Genomic DNA, 24,108 nt, shown 5'->3' with positions numbered 1-24,108 from the left:
TAATAGTAATTGAAAATATTGATCTCAGTAAAAGGGACACACTAGCCCACTAGATACTCTTTTGTAAGGATACTTTGACTAGATTCAAAGAGGGTGTGTGGTATACCTTTGATAGAATGCAAAGACACTGGAGAATCAAACAGTGGGCCACAGGGATGGGTATTTCTTTTATTTCATTGTATTTATCTGTATGAAAGAACTAAGGTAGGGCACATTATCATCTGAGACTATGTTTGGCTGTTTTGATGCATCTTTTCTCAGCAAAGTCAAGATAATAAACTTACTTGCCTGGACATTAGAAAATGTCTCTCTCTGGATCTTGGGTGTTTGAGCTATTTAATTTGAATCTGGGGAAACTGCCAGGTATTACTGGCATAATATTTTGATCTGGGGGTGATGAGTCCCTTTGATTTTTAATTTGTTTATTTCTTTCCATTGATTATAGTTAGAGTAACAGAATAATTTCTTATTTGTAATTCAGGCATTGTTTGATAAAATTGTATGTTACTGGTGAACATTTAGAAATAGTGATTTATATTTTGATTCCTAGCAGTGATACCTTCCTAGTGTTACTATACTAGGTGGGGGGATGGTTAAATCCAGGAGTCCTAAAAAAAATAGATATGCTTGACCACTTTATTACGTTTATATTGCTGTAATAAAACACCCGTGGCTAAAAGCAACAGATAGAAGGAAGAGTTCATTTGAGCTATTGTTCCAGAGGGATAAGAGTCCTTCATGACAGAGAATTGTGGAAGCAAGGTGATAGTCATGGTAGCAAGAAGAGCCAAGAGCTCACATATCAAACCACTAGCAGGAAGCGGAGAGAATGAACTTGGAATCACACAAGTCTTATATCTCTCAAATCTTACATCCAGTGGCACACTTCCTCCAACAAGGTCACCAGCTAATCTTCCCCAAACAGTGGCATCAGCTGCCAAGACTATGGGGAACATTTAATTCAAGATATGATACCAACAATCCCTGAAAAGCAGATAGAAGAAGTGATGAAGGTAGGAAATGGTGTTTGTTTTCAGTGTCACCATGCTTCAAAGACTTAAGATCTAATGACCTAAGATCTCTGTGTTATGTTGAAAAAAAGAAGAAAGTCAAGATTGCACTCAATCCAAATCATCTTGGTCTGACCAAGGTATTATTGATTATTATCTTAGGCAATTATTTCAAAGCAGGCCATTTAGGACTTTGTTGGTACCAAAAATTTCTCTGTTGCTTACTATTTGTTTTTGTTCTTTGTCTTAAGATATTCGTCCATTGGGCCTGTTTTTCTTGGTATCCAAGGCAACTACAGAGGAGAAAGACTTGGGACAATGCAGAAGCAATGTGAGGAAACAATATGGAGACAGAAAAAAAAAAAACTGGAGTCAGCTAGGTCAAGGACTGGACACTCATTAATTGGTGCTATCAGAACCCAATTCTGTTTCCATAACAAAGGAGAAAGTGTAGGCATGGCATGGAATGTGTTATTTCAAATGTGGGATAGGTTAAAATCTTAAAACACCATCTGTGGTGAGGATTGTGTTCTTATACATCATGCTGTCTGTAACTAACCTTCTCAGCAGCACATGGTAAGTTTGCTAGTCAGACCTTCTCCAGTGCCTGACACTGTCAGCCCCTTTATCTGAGTTTCTTGGTTATTATCTTTCCTTCCCACTAACTTTCTCAGTGTCATTGGAGAATACACAAAAGCAGATTTGTACTCTCAGAAAAGACTTAATTAAATTAACTCAACAGACCAGAGAGAGAGGAAAATTCATCTATAGATTCTTTCCCTAACCTGAATGGCAGACTCAGCCATAGACAAGCGAAAGGTGCTATTCCCTGGTAAATAACCCTACAGGGTGCAAGGATTCTGCCTCCAGGAAAGGGAGAAGCTAAGCAAGTGAACTGGATTTGACATCTGTATTTTCCTCCTCAAACAGTTTGTATCAGGAATCTTTTTCTTCAAGATTGTAGCTATTTTTTTAACTTGTGGCTGACTACTCTTTATTAAAAGAAAGCATTACATAGTAAAGTCAGCAAAATACTTTAAACAATAACTCAGAGTTCTAATTGTGAAGTTTATCTTTTTAGTAGAATGCATTACTCTTCCCATCAGTGTTTGACAGTGTACTTGGAATACTGCCAACCGGAAAAAGTTCTTCATGTGTCTGTGTCCAAAGCTTATGTTAGGGCTACCTTGTGTAGACATGATTGGTTGATGCCCTTGCAGCACAACTCCAGTCTCCAAATCAGCTGTTGCTGACTGACCAAAACCCCTCCCTAAAGAACATTTCTGTTAACATTGGTTTTCTTTATAGCATGGTCAGCCCTCACCCTAAGACTGTCTGGCTTACCTAACGCTAATAAAAGACAACTCTATCAGTTATAAGATCAATGACCTCCTAGAAGATGAAGACTGAAAATAGACCTCCTGGCCAAGGCCAAATTATTTACTACACAGACTGCACTCAATAAGCCATATTGAAGGTGGGGGAGAAGGATTGGGGGTGAGGGGAGGGAGAGGGAGAGGGGACTTACATGTGAAACAAGCCTGTTCCCTAACTTGAATTAATAATAATAATGATAATAATAATAATAAATAACAAAAAAATAAGCCATATTGAAGACATTTCCTATATGTCAATTCCAGGATTTTACTTTTATAAAACTTAAATATCGTTACTCTATTGGACTGTCACTATGCACTTAAACCTAATAATTTATCAAATAGATCCAAGATACTAAGTGTTGGAAAGAAACAGTAATCACTGATTTAAAACTTATATAATCAGTAAATAATTTATCCATGTTTTATCAGGTTGCTTTCTGAATAACAATTTAACTCATATCATGTTTTTTGTGCAATCACAGTGAACAAATGATAACTGCATTATATTAAGTAAATTAAATTAAATATATCTTTTAAATTACTATTTGGAGAAACAGCCTTTCTCAGTCTTCATTACAATAAATACTGCCCCTTTGTGTTATTGAACTTTCTGAAAAGGTGCTCCAATATAGGGAGCATTTGTTAAGATCTCATTTTCTGTGAGTCAGGGAATGCATTAACATGGTAGGCTGAGTCTGCTTCAACTTCCTGAATGATAGGATTGGACAGCTTTACATAATGTAAAGTGAAGAGTTCATCAAAACTAGCAATGGGGTTGGTATTCTATGAGGCCTACTTATAAATATTTCACTGTCTTAATTTAATAATTTGCAGAACTTAAGTGGTCTCATTACCACCATCATTATCATAATTAATATTTTTAAGCAATTGCTTGTTAGGTTCTACAAATCATATTTTGTATTCCAGTCAATCTTATGAGATAGTTGCCTTGCCTGTGCCTTTACTGGTAGAAAAATAAAAGCTTACAGAACATCAATGGCTTCTTTGACATTACATAACTAATAAATGGCCTAATAACCTTGAGTCTCAGGCTATGTAATTCCAAATAAATTAAACTTTGTGCATCTACACAATAAGATTGATCTCTCTGTCACTATTAGATTTTTATTGATTACATAATATATCATATGTATAACAAGGGTCTGAGAACTCTATTGATTAAAACTGCTTTTATATGTAGGTGATACGCAATACATGATTGTAAAATGAGTAAATGAATGCATACCACAGTCTGGTTAAAAGGCAAGATGTCAGCAGCTGAAATATTCCTCTCTGTTTTAGCCTTTGTTGAGCTGGTGAGTTATAAATCAAACAACATTAACATCCAACTTAAAACAAAACATATCATATTCATAATGGCAAGGTGGATAATACATTTAATTGCTTCTCTTCATAACATCTTTCAAAATATATTTTATAATCTGTTCTCTTTGGGTGTGATGTGCTGTTAAAATTTCTATGAATCACTATATTCTTCAAATCATTACTTTTCAACTTTGATTTTTAAAATAGATTGATATCAGGTACTAATAAGAGAAAAGAAATTGTGTGACTTTCTGGTGAAATATGAAGGAACATCTACTTACTGCAAATAAGGCACCAAAAACAGACCAAGGAAAATATTTCAACCATGTCTAACCTGATGAAATAATGACCTTCACTTCCAGGAGTATGAGTAACTCAAAGAAAAACACATCACTAAAAACCCCCATCCTGAATGAGGATGGATACATAAAGCTTTCTTGCAACTTGCAGATAGCTCCACCAGAGTCTCCTCTTCCCAAGCAATTGTTTCCTGCTTGTATACACTCAGGCAGGAACCCCATGACTCTTGTACATTTATGAGTACATTATGAGTTTCTTTGGACTTACAAGTTTCATTAGCTTACTCAGTCTTAAGAGTCTTAAGAGTTTCTCTTCACCTTCTAAAAGGTAATAGCTACCAAGTAATACAATTCCTTTTTATCTTATATGGCTTATGCTCCATTGTCCAAGGTAGTCTCTGATCCTTGGCAATATATGACTATTTTCTTCCATTTATGGCTGAGCATTTGGCCATTATGCCATAGTAGCAGTCACTTTTTCAGGAGTTTATGAAACTCCATGGTAACTACTGCCTATTGCAAAAATACATTTTCGTCTACAACTGACAGTGAGAAAAGAAGTAATCTATAGTCATGACTACAGATATTTATAAGGTAATTAGATATGAGTACATCATATCAATTTAATAAGAAATAGTTGAAGTTTCCCCTTTAGGACCTGTGATGTGCTCAGCCACAGTTTTTTTTAATCCTTACATATAGTATCAAACAAGGATTCCCTCGTCTAGAACAGTATTTGAAAATGAAAGTGGAAATTGTTTGGCTGGCACCCATAACTACTGCCCCACTGTTACTCCAGTTGACATATTTGTCTCATATGTTAACTCAAAGACAATTACAAGGTCCAGAAGAGAACTGGACAATTCTTCCTCAGCAATTAAGTTTAGCTGCAACCTGTTACTCGATGTTGTACAGTCAAACTATGTAATTAGTGCTGGCGTGCAAACAACATAGGAGATAGCTTTATAATATTTCTGAGATTATTATATCATGATTATATAACTCATTCTACCCTAACCCTTTCATGGCTCCCTGCCTTTTTCTCTTTAAAATGCACAGCATTCATTCTCCAGTTGTTGATATATGTACAAATACCAGAGGAACTAAAAGTTTGCCTAAATATGACCTCAATACAAAGAAATAGCTTTTATGGCTTAGGAGAGTTTGGGGGTTCCTCTAGTCAATAATTCATGAAGAAATAACCCATCCTAGTGCTGGGATCACCTTATTGCTTCCTAAAGAGCCCATTTCCCACCCATATATGACATCTTAATTCAATTTTCTTCCTTTATGTATTTTTTGAAATTCAAATATAATTGCATTAATTTCCCTGTGGTGATATATAATTTATGATTTATTGATGCTTGCCTGAGGATTCAGAAAGCAAAATCAGCCACAAGCCATAGAAACCAGGCACATACCTTTAATCTCAGAAGCTAGAAGCTAGGAGGTAATGCCACACACCTTTAATCCTAGGACTCAGGATTAAGAGGAAGATGGATCTCTGTGAGTACAAGGCCACCCAGATGTACACAAGACTGATGCAGTACCACCAAGAAATAGCTCACACAAAGATGATCTCAACACCTGGGATCACACTTGTTTATTTTTAGCACTAGAGGGGTATAAAAGATAGGAGCAGGGTCTTCAGTAGTCAGTATCAGGAACTCATTCTCCAGCCACACGGAGGATAGGAAAACATTGAAGTTGCAGGATTCCCCAGCCACATTGAGAAGAGGTTACAGTCTGAGGTTTGGTGGAGCCAGGATCACTTTTCAGTCTGAGGTAGTGTAATAGCTAGTGCACAGCTGTTTTGCTTTTCTGATCTTCAGCTTAAAGCTTGAACTCCAATATCTGCCTCTGGGTCTTTTATTTATCAAGCAACATTTCCCCTTCCATTTCCTCAGTCTAATTGCTTCTATGCCCCCTTATTATCCCCCCTTCTCTGTCTCTCTCTCTCTCTCTCTCTCTCTCTCTCTCTCTCTCTCTCTCTCTCTCTCTCTCTCTCTCTCTCTGTGTGTGTGTGTGTGTGTGTGTGTGTGTGTGTGTATGTGTGTGTGTGTGTCTGTGTGTGTGTGTCTGTGTGTGTGTGTCTATGTATGTGTATGTGAGAGAGTGTGTGCACATGTGTGTGTGTTTGGGTTGTGTTTCTGTTTTTCTATTCTAGAAGGTTTTCCAAATCTGTATACTGGTTTTCCAAATCAAATACTCAGAGATTAGAATTGTGTTATTCCATTCATGCAGTGAACTCTTTAAAATAGTGTGTGGGTGGGAACTTTTAGAGTACACTGCCATCTACTCAAAGCATCAATTAATTTCCTGATTAAGCAACTAAGGGTATACTAAAAATACAACATTATCAAAACCCAACACAAAGATCTTCATTTCTTCCAGTTATGTGATCAAATTACAGCAGCCTGGATATGACATGCTGCCTTATCAGCTCTATAATCCATTGTCAGTCATTCTCCTTCAGCCACCCCTCTTCTTATTCCCAGGGTACTACTTCAGAGCCATTGTGTTTCTTTCTGCATCCTGAACCTTACATCGACATTTTGCACTATGCAGTCCTGCCTGTTTTGCAAAAAGAAGGAAAGCATATATATTCTCATCTGTCTCACTTTTCATTGAAGCCTACGTCCAGATTCTTACAGGTCCAGCTGGTCACCATGGCCATCACCTGTCATCCACCAACCCTGGCTCCTGAAAGTTTGCTGGAATATAACAATATCAACCCCAGTATACTTAAATAGGAAACATTAATTCGCTTACTTCAGAGGGATAGCTGACCACCCCTCACATGAGCTTCATCTTTTTCACCTGTTACTGTCTTCTATTCCTTTTACCTCATTAGTTAATTTTCTAAGACATAACAACTTGCCAAGTATTCCAGAAGCACAACATTTGGCTTCCTGTCAAAATATCTCCCCTAAGAATGCCACCTAGGCTCAAGTCTTGCCATGCACACATTCAAGTGAACTGGGCATACATCATTGACTGCTTTTCCTCTTTTATTCCCTCCTGAGTATGTTGCCACCTTATAATCCCTACTTACATGCTGGTCTAAATAATTCAGAACTGCAATAATCTTTCCTATACCTTAAAGATCACCTCCCACCCTAGGGCTCAACAAAGTCCCCAAGGCCTCATGCCAATCCTAATGTCCTTCCTGATTGGCTTCTTTTATTTTTAATTCTCCTCAAAACACTGTCCCAACTTCATTACTTAATTTGGCATCAATTTTTTTTCTAATTTGGATTTTTCAGATACAAAGTACTCTCTAATTACCACAATTCACTTTGCAGAATCATTAAGTCCACAAGCTATATGGTGATTCATGTGATTTCCCTTCCTCTGTACTAATGTTCAGACCTTAGAGGTATCCTCTTCATTTTAACTTGCTTCTCTCCTGCCTTGGGGCATGATTCTATACATGAGATCCAGAACGCTGAATGCCAGGAAGGGTTTTTTTGTTTTGTTTTGTTTTGTTTTGTTTTGTTTTGTTTTGTTTTGTTTTGTTTTTGTATTCTCTTTCCTCTGTATTCTGCCAGATGTAAGAAATGCCAAACCCACAGCTCCATCTCATCCTCCTCATCATTTTTCCTGCCAAATCAGAGATTAGTACAGAGGCAAGAATCAGATGTCACTCTCCATTGAATATCCTGCCTTATATAAACAAGTTCTTTTAGGGCAGACAGTTGAACCTCAGCTGTATGTTTTGTTAACCACAACAAACTCTACATAGCACTTGTCATAATTTTCTTATGATCCCATCTCATCTGTGCTACTTTCAAGGACTGAAATACATTATCTAGCTTATCAGCTACTTGGAGACATTGTCACACTAACATAGGAGTTCTCGATTACTAAGAATCTGTGTGTATCATAGAACAATACCAAACTGAGGTTCTCCCCAACAAGTATTCTCCACTCACAACTGGCTTGAGCTTGATTCTTTGTGCTCTCTACCCAACCTGAAGGTAGTTTTATCGTAGTTATCCACCAAAGAACAGCATCTTCCATAGATCCCTACTATGTATATTAAGCCAAGGAGGGATGCTATGTGTTTCATAAACTTCTTGTGTCTCGTTAGATATGCTAGCTTCCTGGGTTACATAAGTCTCCTTATACTATCCACAAAAAAAATGTTTCACCTTGGCAGAAGTAGCTACAAAACAGTAACATTACAGACAGAGTTTAAAAACATTTAATGAGCCTAGTAAGGCTACCACATAAGGATACGTTCCTAATCTCCAATAACAACTAGGTCCCAAAAGCAGAAATTCTTTTCTTAGGCAGTAATGATACATTATAATTGCTTCACAAAAGATAGCTTGTAGGTCATTGTAGAACTGGCATGCATGACCTTCAAGTCAATATATTAGAAACTACTGTTACTATTATAAACTAGTTTATGGCTTCATTTAGTTATCTTATTCACCAAATCTCTCTTCGTCCTCAAGCATTAATGTTGTCTTATTTTATTTGTGCAAACTAAAGCACAAAGAAGTTAATTAGTTGGTCAAGCAAAGACAAATAACTGACAAACGAAGTATCATAATTTTCATTCAGGCTTCAAAATAAAGTTTTATGATATTCTGCTTGCTATAAATATAAAACATTTATTTGAAAAAATTCCACCACTAAAACCAGTTTGACCTTTGCAGAATTATGTGAAACAGAGAAAAAAAGTCTGTAATTACCATGCCCTATTTCCACGTCACTGAGATGATGTAATCTAGTGTTTTTCATGGGACTGGTTCTTGTCTTCCATGTAAGATGACATGATGTCCATTAGGAAGGACACAGGGCATTTCACTTTTTTGGAACACTGATGACATGCATGCAGCAGTTAAGCTAAGACTAAATTTCAAAGATAATCTTTATAGAAAATGTTTTTTGTTCTCCTACATATTCCTTTAACACAGTGATAGCCTGTCTGGAAGGTTTTAATGCCACATGGTGACAATGCTTTTCCAATTGAAAAGTTGCTCAACATACATGAATCTCAGTTTTCTTCTATTCAAAAAATTAGTAAGTGATAATAGCTAAGTTACAACTATAGTATTAGTTTCATAATAATTTTTGACTTATCCGATTTGTCAAAATGTTACATATGCTCTCTCATTTGCTCTTCAGATGCTCTCATAAATTAATCAGGATTATCATTTTCATTCTAATGCATAAGAAATGGCATTCCTAAGTATAGCTATTCTATGTTTGTTGGGAATTAAGAGAAAAATAAAAGTGTATTTCAGAAAGAACAGCCTGTAGGGTCACCTTGAACTAGATTTTGAAATTCTAACTCCTTATGAGTTAGTTTTGTGGCATTAGGCATTCCATTCTTGTCTATGAGCCTAACGTTCCTCATATAAACAAGGACAGAATATAACGCTCAGCTTGCACATTTGCTATGGGAGTTGACGTGATGGATGTAGTGCAGCCGTTAACAGGTATTGTGGGAGATTCTTTCCTCATTCTCTTTTGCTCTATAGCTGCCTTTGAAACGTTTCGTGATAAAATGGCTTCTATGACATCATTATCATCATGGCTAAAAGTGGCAATGCCATGATTTAAAGTAATTCATACAATAAATAATCCACACCATTGCTACAATGGCTAGCACACTCTGAAGAGGGAAACTGCACATACACATTCTGTAAAGATGATCAGGTGTCTCTAATCTTCCATGACCATATGTTCTACTCTAGTCTATTGTATTAGTGGTGACATTAGTCTTCCCTGTGCACAATTTGTGTACTCTGCAAATACGGTTTAGTTTTTTTTTTTTTTTTTTTTACAGAAGGTTTGAATTATATGAGAAAATAATTCATTCTTTTGCAATTTTCTACTTCATTTCAATTACAGAATTCATTATAAGAGATATTTTTGTAAACATATATTAAAAATATTAAAATGGTGTGTGTGTGTGTGTATGTGTGTGTGTGTGTGTGTGTGTGTACTGATGATGCGACTACTTTACCTGTAATACATCTTTGGATTTTGATTTTTAAAAGCACACTCACTGATTTTAAACTTAAAAATAAATGTTATTTAGAAGGAATTTCCTTGAAGTATATTATAGACATGTATGAAATTATCATAATGGAACTTATTTTTATATAACTCATATATTCCAATAGAATTATAGTTTGCAAAATAAAAAAATGAGCTGCTAATTTAGCATGCTTTTTCCTTTTAATTAGAAGTAAAACCTTAATGGAAACAATTTTTGCAACATCATCATCAAAACCTGGATTATAAGTATAGAGATTCATAAATTCCCAAATGTGGGTAGTGCTGACTTTGCAATTAGCTCAGACGAGTCTAGTGATACCTTCTATGTAAATTGTACTGTGTCAGTATTAGTGAGTTTTCAGTTATGTGGTGCTTCTCATCAGCGTGTGATTTCCATGTGTGTTTTCTGAAGTTCTCACAATTTACCTGGAAAGTATAATTTTCCTTGTTTTCAACATGAGGTGAAAACACAGTCATTCAGTTCTACCTGGGGACGCAACCCAGGTTTAATAAAGTGCCCCCTGGACTATAATTAAAAATTTTTGATAGGAAGCTAATTATCCTTTTGTGGAAACCATATTTTTTGTTCATTGTTTTGTCTTTTTTGGAGGAGGCCCAACACCCAGCTCCCAAATAAATACCCACAGAGACATAATTCTTATTTAGAAATGCCTGGCCTTAGCTTGACATGTTTTTGCCAGCTTTTCTCTTCTTTTTAATTTAAATTAGAAACAAGATTGTTTTACTTGTCAATTACAATTCCCTCTCACTCCCCTCCTAACCTGTCCCCCACCAACCCCATATCCCATCTGCACTCCAGGGGGGTGAGGCCTTCCATGTGGGATCTTCAAAGTCTGTCATATCATTAGGAGCAGGGCCTAGGCCCTCCCCTGTATGTCAAGGCTGAGAGAGTATCCCTCTACATGGAATTGGCTCCCAAACTCTATTCATACAGTAGGGATAAATACTACCAGAGGCCCCTGTGTTACGATAAATCTTTCCTCCAAAACCCGCTGAGCCCCACCGCCACGTGTGCGCTTTACACCAACCACCCGCCAGACATAGGGCCCAAATTAATATAGAGAAACTTGTATTAGGTACAAATGCTGCCTGGCACTAGGGAAATGTCTGGAGATCTACAAAGATGACACCAGCTAACTGTCTCAGCAACAGAGCAGAGGCTACCTTAAATGACTTCCCCTGATTATGAGATTGATGACTGACTTATATGCCTTTATCCAGCAGCTGGTGGAGGTAGAAGCAGACACCCATAACTAATCACCAATCTGAACTGGAACCCAGATGCAGAGAAGGACCAGTGAAGAGCACAGAGGTCCAGACCAGGCTGGTGAAACACACAGAAACACCTGACCTGAACATCCAGGAACTCTTGCTCACAGTCTGATAGCTGGAATAACAGCATGGGACTGATTCAGACCCCAGGAACATGGGTTTCTGTGAGGAAACCTCAGAAATCTATGGGACTTCCTGTAGAAGCCCAGTATTTATCCCTAGCATAGGTGTGGACTTTGGGAGCCCATTCCATATAGAGGAATACTCCCTGAGCCGAGACACACGGGGGTGGGCCTAAGCCCTATCCCAAAGGATACAAAAGACTCTGATGACACCCTATGGAAGGCCTCACCATCCAAGGGGATCAGAAAAGATATGTGACAGATAAGGGTTTAGTTGTGGGGGGTAGGGGAGGACGGGTGGGAGAAGGGAACTGGGATTGTTGTGTAAAACAATCCTGTTTCTAATTCAAATAAAAAAGTTGGGGGAAAAAAAAAAACAAGTGCTGCTTGGCCAATGACTAGGATTCTCATCTGTTAGCTCAGTCTTAATTATCATAAATCTATATATTTTATAAGACTTATCTTATTGGACACCTTCCATTGGTGTCCCTCCTTGCTGGTGGATCACATTGTGCAGCGCTGGAGGATGAGCTGAGGGGAAAAGGGGACATTTCATGTTTCTCCTTGCTTAAATATGAGTCTGCTTCTATGTCACTTCCTGCCTGGATCACCACTTCTCCCCTGGATTGTCCAAGCCTCCTAATTGACACCCACATTCAGGGGGTCTTGATTGGTCCTATGATGGTTTCCCAACTATACATCTGGGGTCCATGAGCTCCTCCTTGTGCATGTCAGCTGTTTCTGTGAGTTTCTCCAGCCTGGTCTTGACCCCTTTGCTCATCACTTCTCCCTCTCTGCAACTGGATCCCAGGAGTTCTGGTACTCCTGGGATCCAGGAGTTTAGCTGTGGGTGTCTGATTCTGCTATCAGCTACTGGATGAAGGCTCTAGGATGGCATGCAAGACACACATCAATCTCATTATTGGAGAAGGTCATTTAAGTTAGCCTCTCCGCTATTGCTTAGATTGTTAGTTGGGGTCATCCATGTAGATCTCTGGACATTTCTCTAGTGCTAGATTTCTCTTTAAACTTATAATGGCTCCATCTCTTATGTTATCTATTTTCTTGCTCTCCTCTATTCTTCCTCCAACTCAATATTTCTGCTCCTCCATTTCCTCCCCTCTACTCTTCTTCTCCTGCTCTCATTCTGGCAGCTCCTTCTCCCCTACCCTCAGGCTCCCAATTAGCTCAGGAGTTCCTGTCCCTTCCCATCCCCGGGGTCCATACATTTTTCCCTTAGAGTCCTTCTTGTTTCCTAGTTTCTTTGGTGAAGAGGATTGTAGGCTGTTAAGCCTTTGCTCTGTCTAAAATCCATATATGAGTGAGTACATACCATGTTTGTCTATTTGGGACTGGGTTACCTCAGTCAGGATGGTTTCTTCTAGGTCCACCCATTTTCCTGCAAATTTAAGATTCCATTTTTGTTGTTTTTTTTTCCACTGAGAAGTACTCCATTATGTAAATGGGATACTTTTCATTTTCCATTCTTCAGTTAAGGGGCATATAGGTTGCTTCCAAGTTCTGGCTATGACAAATAGTGCTGCTATGAACATAGATGAACAGATGTCCTTGTTGTATGAATGTGCATCTTTTGGGAATATGCCTAAGAGTGGGATTGCTGGATCTTGTGGTAGACTGTTTTCCATTTTCCTGAGGAATCTCCATACTGATTTCCAAAGTGGCAGTACATGTTGTCACTCCCACCAGCAGTGGAGGAGTGTCCCCCTTTCTCCACATCTTCTCTAGCATAAACTGTCATTGGTGTTTTTAATTTTAGTCATCATGACAGGAGCAAGATGGTATCTCAAAGTTGCTTTGATTTTCATTTCCCTGATGGCTAAGAATGTTGAGCAATTTCTTAAGTGTCTTTCGGCCATTTTAAATTCCCATATTGAAAATTCTCTATTTAGTTCTGTACCCCATTTTTTAATTGGATTATTTGTTGTTTTGGTGACTAGCTTCTTGAGTTCTTTGGAAATTTTGGAAATTAGCCCTCTGTCAGATATGGGGTTGGTGAATATCTTTTCCCATTCTGTGGGATGTGTTTTTCTTTTCTTGGTGACTGTGTCCTTTGCCTTACAGAAGCTTCTCGGTTTCAGGAGTTACCATTTATTAATTGTCAATCACAGTGTCTGTGCTACTGGTGTTATGTTCAGGAAGCAGTCTCCTGTACCAATTCGTTCAAGGATACCTCCCACTTTCTCTTACAAGAGGTTCAATGTGGCTGGATTTATGTTGAGGTCTTTGATCCATTTGGACTTAAGTTTTGTGCATGGTGATAGATATAGATCTATCTGCAGTCTTCTACATGCCAGCATCCAGTTATGCCAGCACCATTTGTTGAATATGCCTTCTTTTTTCCACTGTATAATTTTAGCTTCTTTGTCAAAAATCAAGTGTTTGTAGGTATGTGAGTTAATATCAGGGTTTTCAATTTGATTCCATTGGTCTACCTGTCTATTTTTGTGCCAGTACCAAGCTGTTTTCAGGACTATTGCTCTATAATAGAGTCAGGGATGGTGATGCCTGCAGAAGTTCCTTTATTGTATAGGGTTGTTTTGGCTATCCAGTGTCTTTTGTTTTTCTATATAAAGTTGGGTATTGTTCCTTTCAAGGTCTGTGAAGAATTGTGCTATTTTGGTAAGAATTTCTTTGAATCCATAGATTGCTTTTTTGCCAGCTTTTCTTAACTTAAATTAACCCATCTACCTTTTGCCTCTGGGCTTTTACCTTTCTCTTACTTCTGTAAATCTTATTTTCTTTCTCCATGGCTTGCTATCCAGTTGCTTGTAACTGATGTCTTCCTCTCCTTGTTCTATCTTGTCCCAGGAATCTTAATACTCCAAGGAAAGCATCTGTACCATCATTATAGCATCACTTCTCTGACTAGCTCACTGTATCTTAGGTCTCATACAGTAAGTCAATTGGCTATCTCTATGTTCTTTTACCTCCCATGAGCCACCAATAAAATATTGGCAACACTAAGCACTGTACTATATGCAGGAAAAATAATGACAAATACAGCCAAAGTTCACTCGGTTCACAGAGAACTGATTGCCCATTCTGTACTAATCTCAAATCTCATGGTAGGATTAGAGGCTTTGCAAACAAGAAAAAAATGAATGTTCAACAAATATTAAAGGATTGAATGAGATATCTGCTTTAATCACAGTGTTAGAGCTTGTGAAAAATACAAGAAAAGCAACATTGTTTTGGCCTTCAGGAAACTCATACTCTATTGGGGGGCAGTGAATTTCATGGATAATTCTAATACATGTCATAAAGTATTACATGTTTTGAGTAGGAAGATGAATCAGTTGCTAAGGTATTTTCCTTGCAAGCATGAGGATCTGAATCCAATGGCCAGAACCCACATTATTACTAAACAAAGCTGAAACAATTGTGGTGGTATACACTTGTAATCTCAGTGCTGGGGAAGCAGAAACTGAGAGCTACCCAATGTCTTATTGACCAGACAGCCACCTGAATCCAGGGCCATGAAGTACTCTGCTTCAAAAATCTAAAATGTTGTCTGTACTGGATTCTATCTTTTCTAAAAGGAAGGTTCCTTGATGAGGTGGAAGACTACACTGTGGGTATAAGATAAATGGATTGTTGTTAGGAATTATGCTGATTTAGTAAATAGGGAGTTATAGATTCTCCTACAATAACCATGAATTCACTAGTCCTGAATAATTAGATAGGTTTCCAGTACCAGGAATGGTTTTCTTTTTGTCATGTTGGTCTTAAATCCAACTAGAGAACTTCGGGTTACAGATAGATAGATAGATAGATAGATAGATAGATAGATAGATAGAGATAGAGATAGAGTTATAGATCAAGGTTTGTGTATATACGCCACAACTGCACCCTTAGGATTGTCATACCAGTTGGTTATTAATGTGGTTCAAAAGCATCATAGCTGGGTAGGACTGCTGGTTGTCCCTTCCTCCCTTGGAAGCTTGTATGGTGACTTCTGGTAACATGAAATCTTGTCAGAAGCCATTCCAATAAAATCTCACCACTTTGATTGTCAAAATGTGAGCTGGACAAGGACAACACCAATGGATATGCCAAAATGGATGAGGAAAAGCCCATGAGACTCAAAGAACTAAAGGCAGCTGAGGAAACCTGAGAGAGGTAACGGTCGTCTTCCCCAGGGAAAAACAGAATTGTTTGTCCAATGTCAAATACTCAGTCCTGAAAATAAGCATACAAAATAACATTAAATAGAATGACCTGGTTATATTTAGGAACATATATGGACATATATGTGTGTAATAGCAATTAGTGCAAAAGGAGGCCATAAATTGAAGGAGAGCAGGAAGAATATGAAGGAAAGGGAGAAATGTTGTAATTGTGTTATAATCTCAAAAGTAAAAATTTTAAGAATGGGAAGAATAGCTCTTGAGGGATGATACCTTTAATTGTTCTCACATATATACAAACACATACACACATACACACACACACAGAGAGAGAGAGAGAGAGAGAGAGAGAGAGAGAGGAGAAAGAGAACATCATATATTGTAATAGAAGTATAGGTACATTTCCATAGCAACACAATGGTAAACAATTAACTCGTTTTGGGGTATTCTTTGCCTTTCAGTCACAACAGGAAATAAATGACTGTTCCACCCACTGTGTGTAAGTGAAATTCATTGGTGTGTGCATAAGTAGTAACTAGATATATTTTAAAAATAAATGAGAGTGGGGTGAGCTTGCTTTCCTTATAAGGTAACAATATCCAATAGCAGCCCCAAAACTTCCAATTACCTTCCCTTACATTATTCTTTTTATTTCTCCTTACTGGTGGGCAGACAGAAAGTCATAGGAATAACATAGAAGCATTTAGGCATTTAGAATAATAGCAAACATAAATAATTAACATGCTATCTTTTAAGTATACCTTTGCTCATTTCTTCACCCCAGTTATGAGTTGATTTCTAAAAATATGAAATTATAATTAATGTGCCTATAATAATGAAAGTAGCACTATTTAAAAAATCAGGAGGCAAACATTCTTGGGGAAGTTCTCCCTTGCCTTTTGGCCTTATTTTTCTCATTTGTAAACAGAGTTATTGAACCAGACTAAAAAGTAGCAATTTCAAATGAGTTCATGGGCTAAGTAGATGTCATGAAATGAAGAGAGTTTAAATGAGGAGAATGAGGAAAGTGTGGTTATATCTTTATATTCATGAGTATACAAACCAGGTTATTTGAGATTTCTATAAACTAGCACTTAGGTGGCTCAATCTATATCCAAATGCAAGTTCAGCCTGGAGGCATCGTTTCTGCAGACTTTGAACTAGCTAGGTTCTCTCAAGTCCCTAACACTGAACATGCTCTCAGACTCTGCTGTCCTGGTGTAGTCTTATTTTTCTTTGTTCAACACACACTAAGCTTCAAAGTTAAGCTGCCCAGATGAATTAAAGACCACATTCTGTGGACTGCAAAATCAAATTTGTAATCACAGATTGGAGGTTTTGTGTATTTGAAAATCCTCTGGCCACTTCTAACTTGATTATTTACTAGTAAAATTGGCCCTAAATACTAAATTTACTAAATACTAAATTTAATACAATATCCAATGTAGAAACTAGAAAGTTTAGCCTTTGTTTGCCTTTAGTTCTCCTTCAAAGATGGTTGTGAACAGTTGACAAATTTGGGTTAGTTTAATAAAACTTAATTATACTTCTTGGCTCCTAACAAGTTATCACTGTGTCTATGGCTCAGACATTGAGTTTATTTGTTTGCTTTTGAGGACAAGAATATTTATATTTTTCATTTTTGTATCACCAGCATGCAACACTAACATGCAATAAGGACTCTAATACATGAGTTTATAATAATCAATTTCATCATCTTTGAATGAGTCAATGAGTTAATGAATTAAAGAAATGATAAGGAAGAAATCCCCTCTAGATATATAACAGCAACATCAAAAGAACTAATTATAACTCTACGTTTTAACAAGACAGCTGAAGAATGACTATTTAACCAAACAAAAACAAGTAATTTAAAAATATAAACAGAAGATATGGTTTGGTTTTCTCCCAGTTAATATCAGCCCATGTTCTAGAAATTTCAAATGTGGTATTATATAATTTTGATGCTGTTTAAATTGTATGAACAATACTTAGGGGAAAATGTGCAGATGTAGTGATACATACCTGTAATTCCAGAAGTCAAGAAGTTGAAGCACAAGGAATTTGATTTTGAGTCCAACCTAGTCTATAAAGACTAAGAATAAAAGACAGAGAGGGGTGGAAAGGAGAGAAAACAGAGAAAGAAGGTAAGAAAGAAAGAAAGAAAGAAAGAAAGAAAGAAAGAAAGAAAGAAAGAAAGAAAGAAAGAGAAGGCTGAGTGAGGAAGAGGAAGAAAGCAACTAATGTGGTTAGCTAAGCTTCCAATATGTAAGCTTACATCTTATCTCTCTGGCTTGTGTTTCTATCACTAATTCTATTGTCAAAGCCTCCATAGACTTGTACATTCGTCAGGCATGGGCCTCATCAAGTGGTTGGTCTTGGTGTTAAACAATGATTTACACTGTATTCTATGAGAGAAATGAGGGACAGGTTAATCCATATTGGCTGAACCATAGATTTTTCCCAGTTTGTTTTATTAAATAGTGAAACCACATTGACTAAAAGAATGAACTTGTTTTCAGGCAGTGGTGGCTCATCCCTTTAATCGAGGCACTTGAGAGGTAGAGGCAGATGGATCTCTGTGAGTTCAAGGCCAGCCTGGTCTTCAAAGGGCTACAGAGAGAAACCCTGCCTTGAAAGAACAAAACAAAAGTAGATGAACTAGTCTACATGAAAAGATCCTGTTATAAATTCTGTTGTTCAGTTTTTCTTAAATGAGCACTGTCCTACAAAAGAAGGATTTCTCCAGAAATCTGATTTGACAAACTGAAGACTGGATCTGGTAGACAGTGACATTTATGGAGGTGTCCTGTCATTCATCTGACCTAATTTACATACTCATCTTTCATTAGTAGCGCCAATCTTATGTCAGGTTCTATGATAAGCTACAAAGACAGCATCTGTGGCCAGTGTAGAAGCTTGAGAAATCCAAAGTGTAGGGAAAGCCAATTAAAGACTATCAGCAAAGCTATTCAAACAACAACAACAACAAAGAAAAAGCATAGCCTTAAATCTAAGCTACAGGAAATTGTCAAACATGCAATTTATGTTTAAGATGTTTAGTGTAATTACAGAAACCATATATGTGGAAAAGGGACCTGTAGTGATGGGGGGAAGGAGTGATGTGGGGTAAAAGAAGGTACAGAGTAATATCACACACAATACATTATATTCATGTGTGGCATACTCAAGGAAAAACCTTAATCTGCTTTTTTAAAAAAAACATAAATGTAGTAAATGGTGTTTTGGGGGGAAAGGGCAGGGTTGACAGATGTGGAAGGGTGATAAGAGAGGATAGGTGTGGCAGTAATAAGAATGAATAATTTATGTATATGAAATTGTCAAAGGAAAAATTTAACGAATAAAAATCAGTTTTATTAACACCAGCAGAAAAGTATAAAGCACTCATCCAGCATTCGTAAGGGATTTTATAACTATAGCAGAATATTTTTCAGCTAGTTAAATAATGTAACATTCATATACATTCCCACAAGGAAAGGATATCACCTCCACGGACAGTATAACAAGAAAGATATAAAAAATGTATGTGTACTCCCATTTATGGGATGGCATCTGTATGCTAATTTATTAATGAAACTAATAAAGTCTTGGAGAAACAATAAACTAGGATATTGTTTATTCCTTTTAAGTATAGCAAATTCTGCCTGAAACAGATACTGAATATCAGGGAGAAAGTGTTCTTTTTATTTTATTGTCTTTTAAGTGTTTCACTGTGATCTTGAATCCATAAATCAAGCCATTAGCAATAGGACTGTTATTGGACAAGTTTCATTGGCTCCAAATCCATATTTAATTCACCACTGTTTTCTCACTGCTCACCAATAACACAACTTCATGTATAATTTGACAACATGTTTTTATTGAATTAATGAATTAATAGTTTTGAGACTGGTTTGAGACTGGAGGAGGTGAGTGATAAATTAGCAAGTAGGGATAGTGAAGACCAAATATGACAGGAACTAGTCCTCAGTGGGAAGACTTAGTAGCTATGGAAATACAGATTGGTTAAGGATGTTTGAGCCAGGAAGCTAGATCATAGATGACTAGGGAAATTAATTTGACATTTAAGTAAATGGGTAAATGGAAATGCAAGACTATTCTAAGCTAAGGCATTGGAGAAGGCAGTTGTGATCTAGTTACTGAATCTCATCTTTCCTCATGATTTTGAAACAAAACCCACTAGTAATCTAGAACAGTTAAGAAGAGCATGCTAGCACCATTATTCGATTTCCACCCCAATTGTGAATGGGACAAGCTCTTTCTGAATGCTTAGGATCTATGTGTGTGGCTATGGAGGACAGCTGGTTAATATTTCAAAATTAATTCTTAATTTATTTCTCAACAGGTTCTCTGACTCTAAGAACACATCACGTTCAAGATTCCAAAATGGGATTTGTGATCAATGCAATTTATTCTATGGCTTATGGGCTCCACAACATGCAGATGTCCCTGTGCCCAGGCTATGCAGGGCTCTGTGATGCCATGAAGCCAATTGATGGGAGGAAACTTTTGGACTCCCTGATGAAAACCAATTTTACTGGAGTTTCTGGAGATATGATCCTATTTGATGAAAATGGAGACTCTCCAGGAAGGTACTGTTACAATTCTCATTGTTGACAATAACGCCTGAATAATAAATAGTCACCTTCAATTTTGGTTTGCCAGGCTTCTGGGATAGGTTTGGCTAAGGCTCACATTGCAAAAGGGACAGCCTCATTTTCCTGTGGCCAAGGAAGACCACTCACATTAATACCCACTATGTATTTTTTAATTCATCACCATTTCAGAGGCATAAACTTAGAGGCGGGGGCCTTGACTTATTATAGACAAATAAAACCCATCCCATGGGTCTCTCAGTGCTCATTTGTCAGCTTATCGCCAGTCTTTGGTTACTTCTTATCACAACACTATTCTCAGACAAGAACAATTCCATTTTTGATAAATCAGAACTAGGGTAAGGATCCTGCTCTCTGTTCACTCTATCGGCTGATGAGTCATGTCATACTTTACTTTGTTATCCTGTAACAGAGGTGCTTTCTCCTTTGTTAAGTTAACAAGGTGCCTTTCACTCTGAATTTTCTATTATTTTTAGAGGCATGACTGAAATCTATGGAACTTGTTCATAATTATAAGCCAGTCTTTAGAGAAATCACTAGGTATTGAAAACTTACCAGAAATGACCTCTATCTCCTACTTTAAAGATTTATTTTGCTAAATACTATATTTTGAATACATGGGGATAATCAATTGAATTTATAGTGAGTTGTGGCATAGTTAGGTCAATACTCTCCTTTACAAAAAGCAACCAACCAAATAAATAAAGAAATGAAAACACAAAGGGTCCTTTGGTGCCATGTTCTTTTCCCAGCAGCAGCTTATGCCTAGCAGCTGTGTTCAAAGAACTGTCTGCACAGTGTTTGCTGCTAGCGCTGCCAAAAGAACGACTCACAAGTACCCCCGCAAGTTGAAACCCATGTGGCCACACCTTCTGCCAGAAGCCTTGATGTAGCACATTTCCACAACCTGAAGTAAGCTGGAGCTGGCCCTGGACATATCTGTCAGCACTAAACAAGCTTCACTGCCAAGCTAGATCCAGGTCTCATGGCCAAGTGAAAAACTAGGTATTTCGTATATTCTAGACACTTAAAGACTAGCCCAGATATCTGCAAAACTAACTGGCTTTTTACTATTCTCTACTTTGGGGAACCTCTCTGTGTTCACTGTGGGGAAATAGAAACATTTTATTTGTACCAAAGGAAATTTCACACGTACTGTCTGTCTTAGTACTAAGCTTAAACTCTGATTCCTGGGCATGGATTTATTGTTCTTGTGTAAACTACAGTACTGATGCTACTCTTGGCCCTGTTAATAGATTGTGAAGGTAGCATCAACATCTCAGGAGGTTTCTTGTTATGTGTACAAGCCAGAGCCACAAAACAGATGAGAAGGAAATGTCTCTGGTGGCTCATCTCCAAACCAGTGGAAAACCTTAATGAATTAGACAAAACATCACTGCCTCATTCACAGATCTAATAGTTTGTGTTAGAAGTACTTTGGGAACACTGCTTTTTCACCCCTTTTTAAACATCTTGAAGACTGACACAATTCTCCATATTTCTTCAATAATGGCATGCATACTATTTCGCAAACAAATTTTATGAATTGATGTTCCTTTGCAGGCTGGCCATGCACTGCTAAATTTAGGTATTAAATTAAAGCATAAATAATTAGCAGAATTACTTTGCAACTTTTTTGTGTTTGTCAATACATCTAGTTCATATATATAGTGATTATAAAATATGTTTGCAACCAAATGGGGAAACACAATGAGACACAATCTGCAAAAATATAAATATAACTAACATTTACCAAGTGTACATGATTCAGAAAATACACTAAGCTAAACACTATTTTTTAATCATATGAACTAAGCAATATTTTTCTTCTTTCTAGCTATAGGAAATGAGATTTACAAAGAGTAAATGGGGGATAAGGAGATGGCTCAGGAGTACAGAACTTAAGCTAGTATGAAGACCTGAGGTCAAATTTCCAAAACTCACATAAAGCTTTACAAAGGAACATGTATCAATAATTGCAACATTTCTACTGTGGGAAGTGGGGAGAGGAGAATCCCTGGGACTCTGATGGGCCAACCAATCTGGAATACATACACACACACACACACACACACACACACACACACACACACAGGAGAGAGAGAGAGAGAGAGAGAAAGAGAGAGAGAGAGAGAGAGAGAGAGAGAGAGAGAGAACTTGTCTCAAACATTACTGAAGGCAATAATGTCCAATGACCAAAGGTTGCCAAGGATGGATACCCAAGGATATTGTCCTTCTTCTGACCTCCACTTGTGCAATATCGCAAATACTTGCTTACACACACACACACACACACACACACACACACACACACACACACCTGAATGACTGCATCTCACTCAAAGGCATAGTCTAGAAAAGGAGAGTTAATGGCTTCAGTTCTCTAGGCTTCAATACCTCACCTCACACAATCCACCAGGTCAAAGTGAAAGAAACATATTTTTCAGAGAAATGTATTTTCAGGAATTATATTAGGCTTTATGAGGTAAAATTTTCTTCTACACTAGACAAATGGATTCCCATCTGAGAAAGGATTCAAAGAAGCCTGAGGTAGTGAGAGATTCTGCTAAATCATCAGGATGATGAGAGGATCCTAGACAGAGAAAGGAAGACATTGGTGTGCTGATAACCTCAGTGCTGTGACTATATACGTGACAGGAAACAATGTACAAGAGGAATGATCAAACCTCTTGATTGAAGGGTTCAGTCCTTCATGGTAGAGAATGCACAGGGCAGGAACCAACTTGAAGCTGTGGCAGAAGGATTGTGAGGTCCCACCTGGACCGTATCAGCTATGGCCTCTGCTTAGCACTAGGCTGAACCTGAGAAAGCACTTCCTAGGGGCACAGCTTGATTAAAATACCCAAATGCCTCTCTTTATTCAGGTATCCTCTCATTAAATAAAAGCTTTTACACCAAATCTCCACTGCTATTGCTTGGTGCCATCTTTGTTACATTCCGGAGTTATCAATGGGTAGGATTCTCCCTCTAGGTCACCTTTTCTATTGCAAAGGTTTTGCTTTATCTTAGTGGACTGATACTTTTAGAGTTATAGTCACTTGGTCCACCCTGCCTGCAACTTTAACATACTTGCAAGCTTTTCCTCACCAAATTACATAGTTTCTATAATATTCTACACCCTCTTACTGTAAAACTGAACAGGAACAGAGACCATAGCTTTGGTGTTATAGTGGGCAATTTATTGGAATCCCTCATCACTCCGGGTTCTTTCTTCCCTTCTCCAAACAACTCAATCCATTGTTTTGGAATTCACCCTAATTTAATTATGCATAACACAGCCAGATTCTTTGCCAGCACTTAACCCAAATTGCTAGGAACCCAATTCTGGACAACCTTGTTCCCTCTTTAAAACCCCATTATCATAGTTTGTATTTCTTTTGGCACTGTGATCTTTCAAATTACTTCCAGAATTTCTTCTTCTCTGCTTGTAGGACCCCAGGTCTCCTCTTTGCCACAGATTCCACTCTTCCACATTCCCCTCGGAAACCAGATCCAAATGCTTAAGAACCAGGTCAGGTAGTCAGAGTAATGACCGCACTTCTCAGTATCAATTTTCTCTCTTAGTGAATTTTCTGATAACAATGACAAAATACTTGATAAACAAACTTAAAAGAAAAAGGATTTATCTTAGGTTGCTCTTTGAGGGTGCAATCCATCATGGTTGACAGAGCAGAGTAGTCATAATCTCTCACAGTTGTGGTGACTGGAACAAAAATCTTTTGGCTCATGAAAAAAGGGAGGAAAAGAAAAAGGACTATTATATGGACCTCAAGCCTGCTTCCTCGTAACCCTTGTGTTAGTTCCCACCTCCGAGAGGTTCCATTACCTCCCAAACATCTCCACCAGCTGAGTTCA

General features: G+C 37.6%; 1 protein-coding gene across 2 annotated transcripts in view; it reads left to right on the top strand.

The window, feature by feature from the left end:
- LOC100763614 (metabotropic glutamate receptor 5) overlaps window positions 1-24,108 on the top strand; it is a 430,950-nt gene that overhangs the window by 324,641 nt on the left and 82,201 nt on the right. For both annotated transcript variants that reach the window (XM_035441359.1, XM_027407590.2), the window contains exon 4: window positions 19,962-20,208. In XM_035441359.1, the coding sequence (XP_035297250.1) occupies window positions 19,962-20,208 (247 nt within the window). The remainder of the gene's footprint in view (window positions 1-19,961; window positions 20,209-24,108) is intronic.

This window comes from Cricetulus griseus, chromosome 3, assembly GCF_003668045.3.
Source record: "Cricetulus griseus strain 17A/GY chromosome 3, alternate assembly CriGri-PICRH-1.0, whole genome shotgun sequence".
Lineage (NCBI taxonomy): Eukaryota > Metazoa > Chordata > Mammalia > Rodentia > Cricetidae > Cricetulus > Cricetulus griseus.
This window is presented reverse-complemented; position numbering and strand designations above follow the sequence as displayed.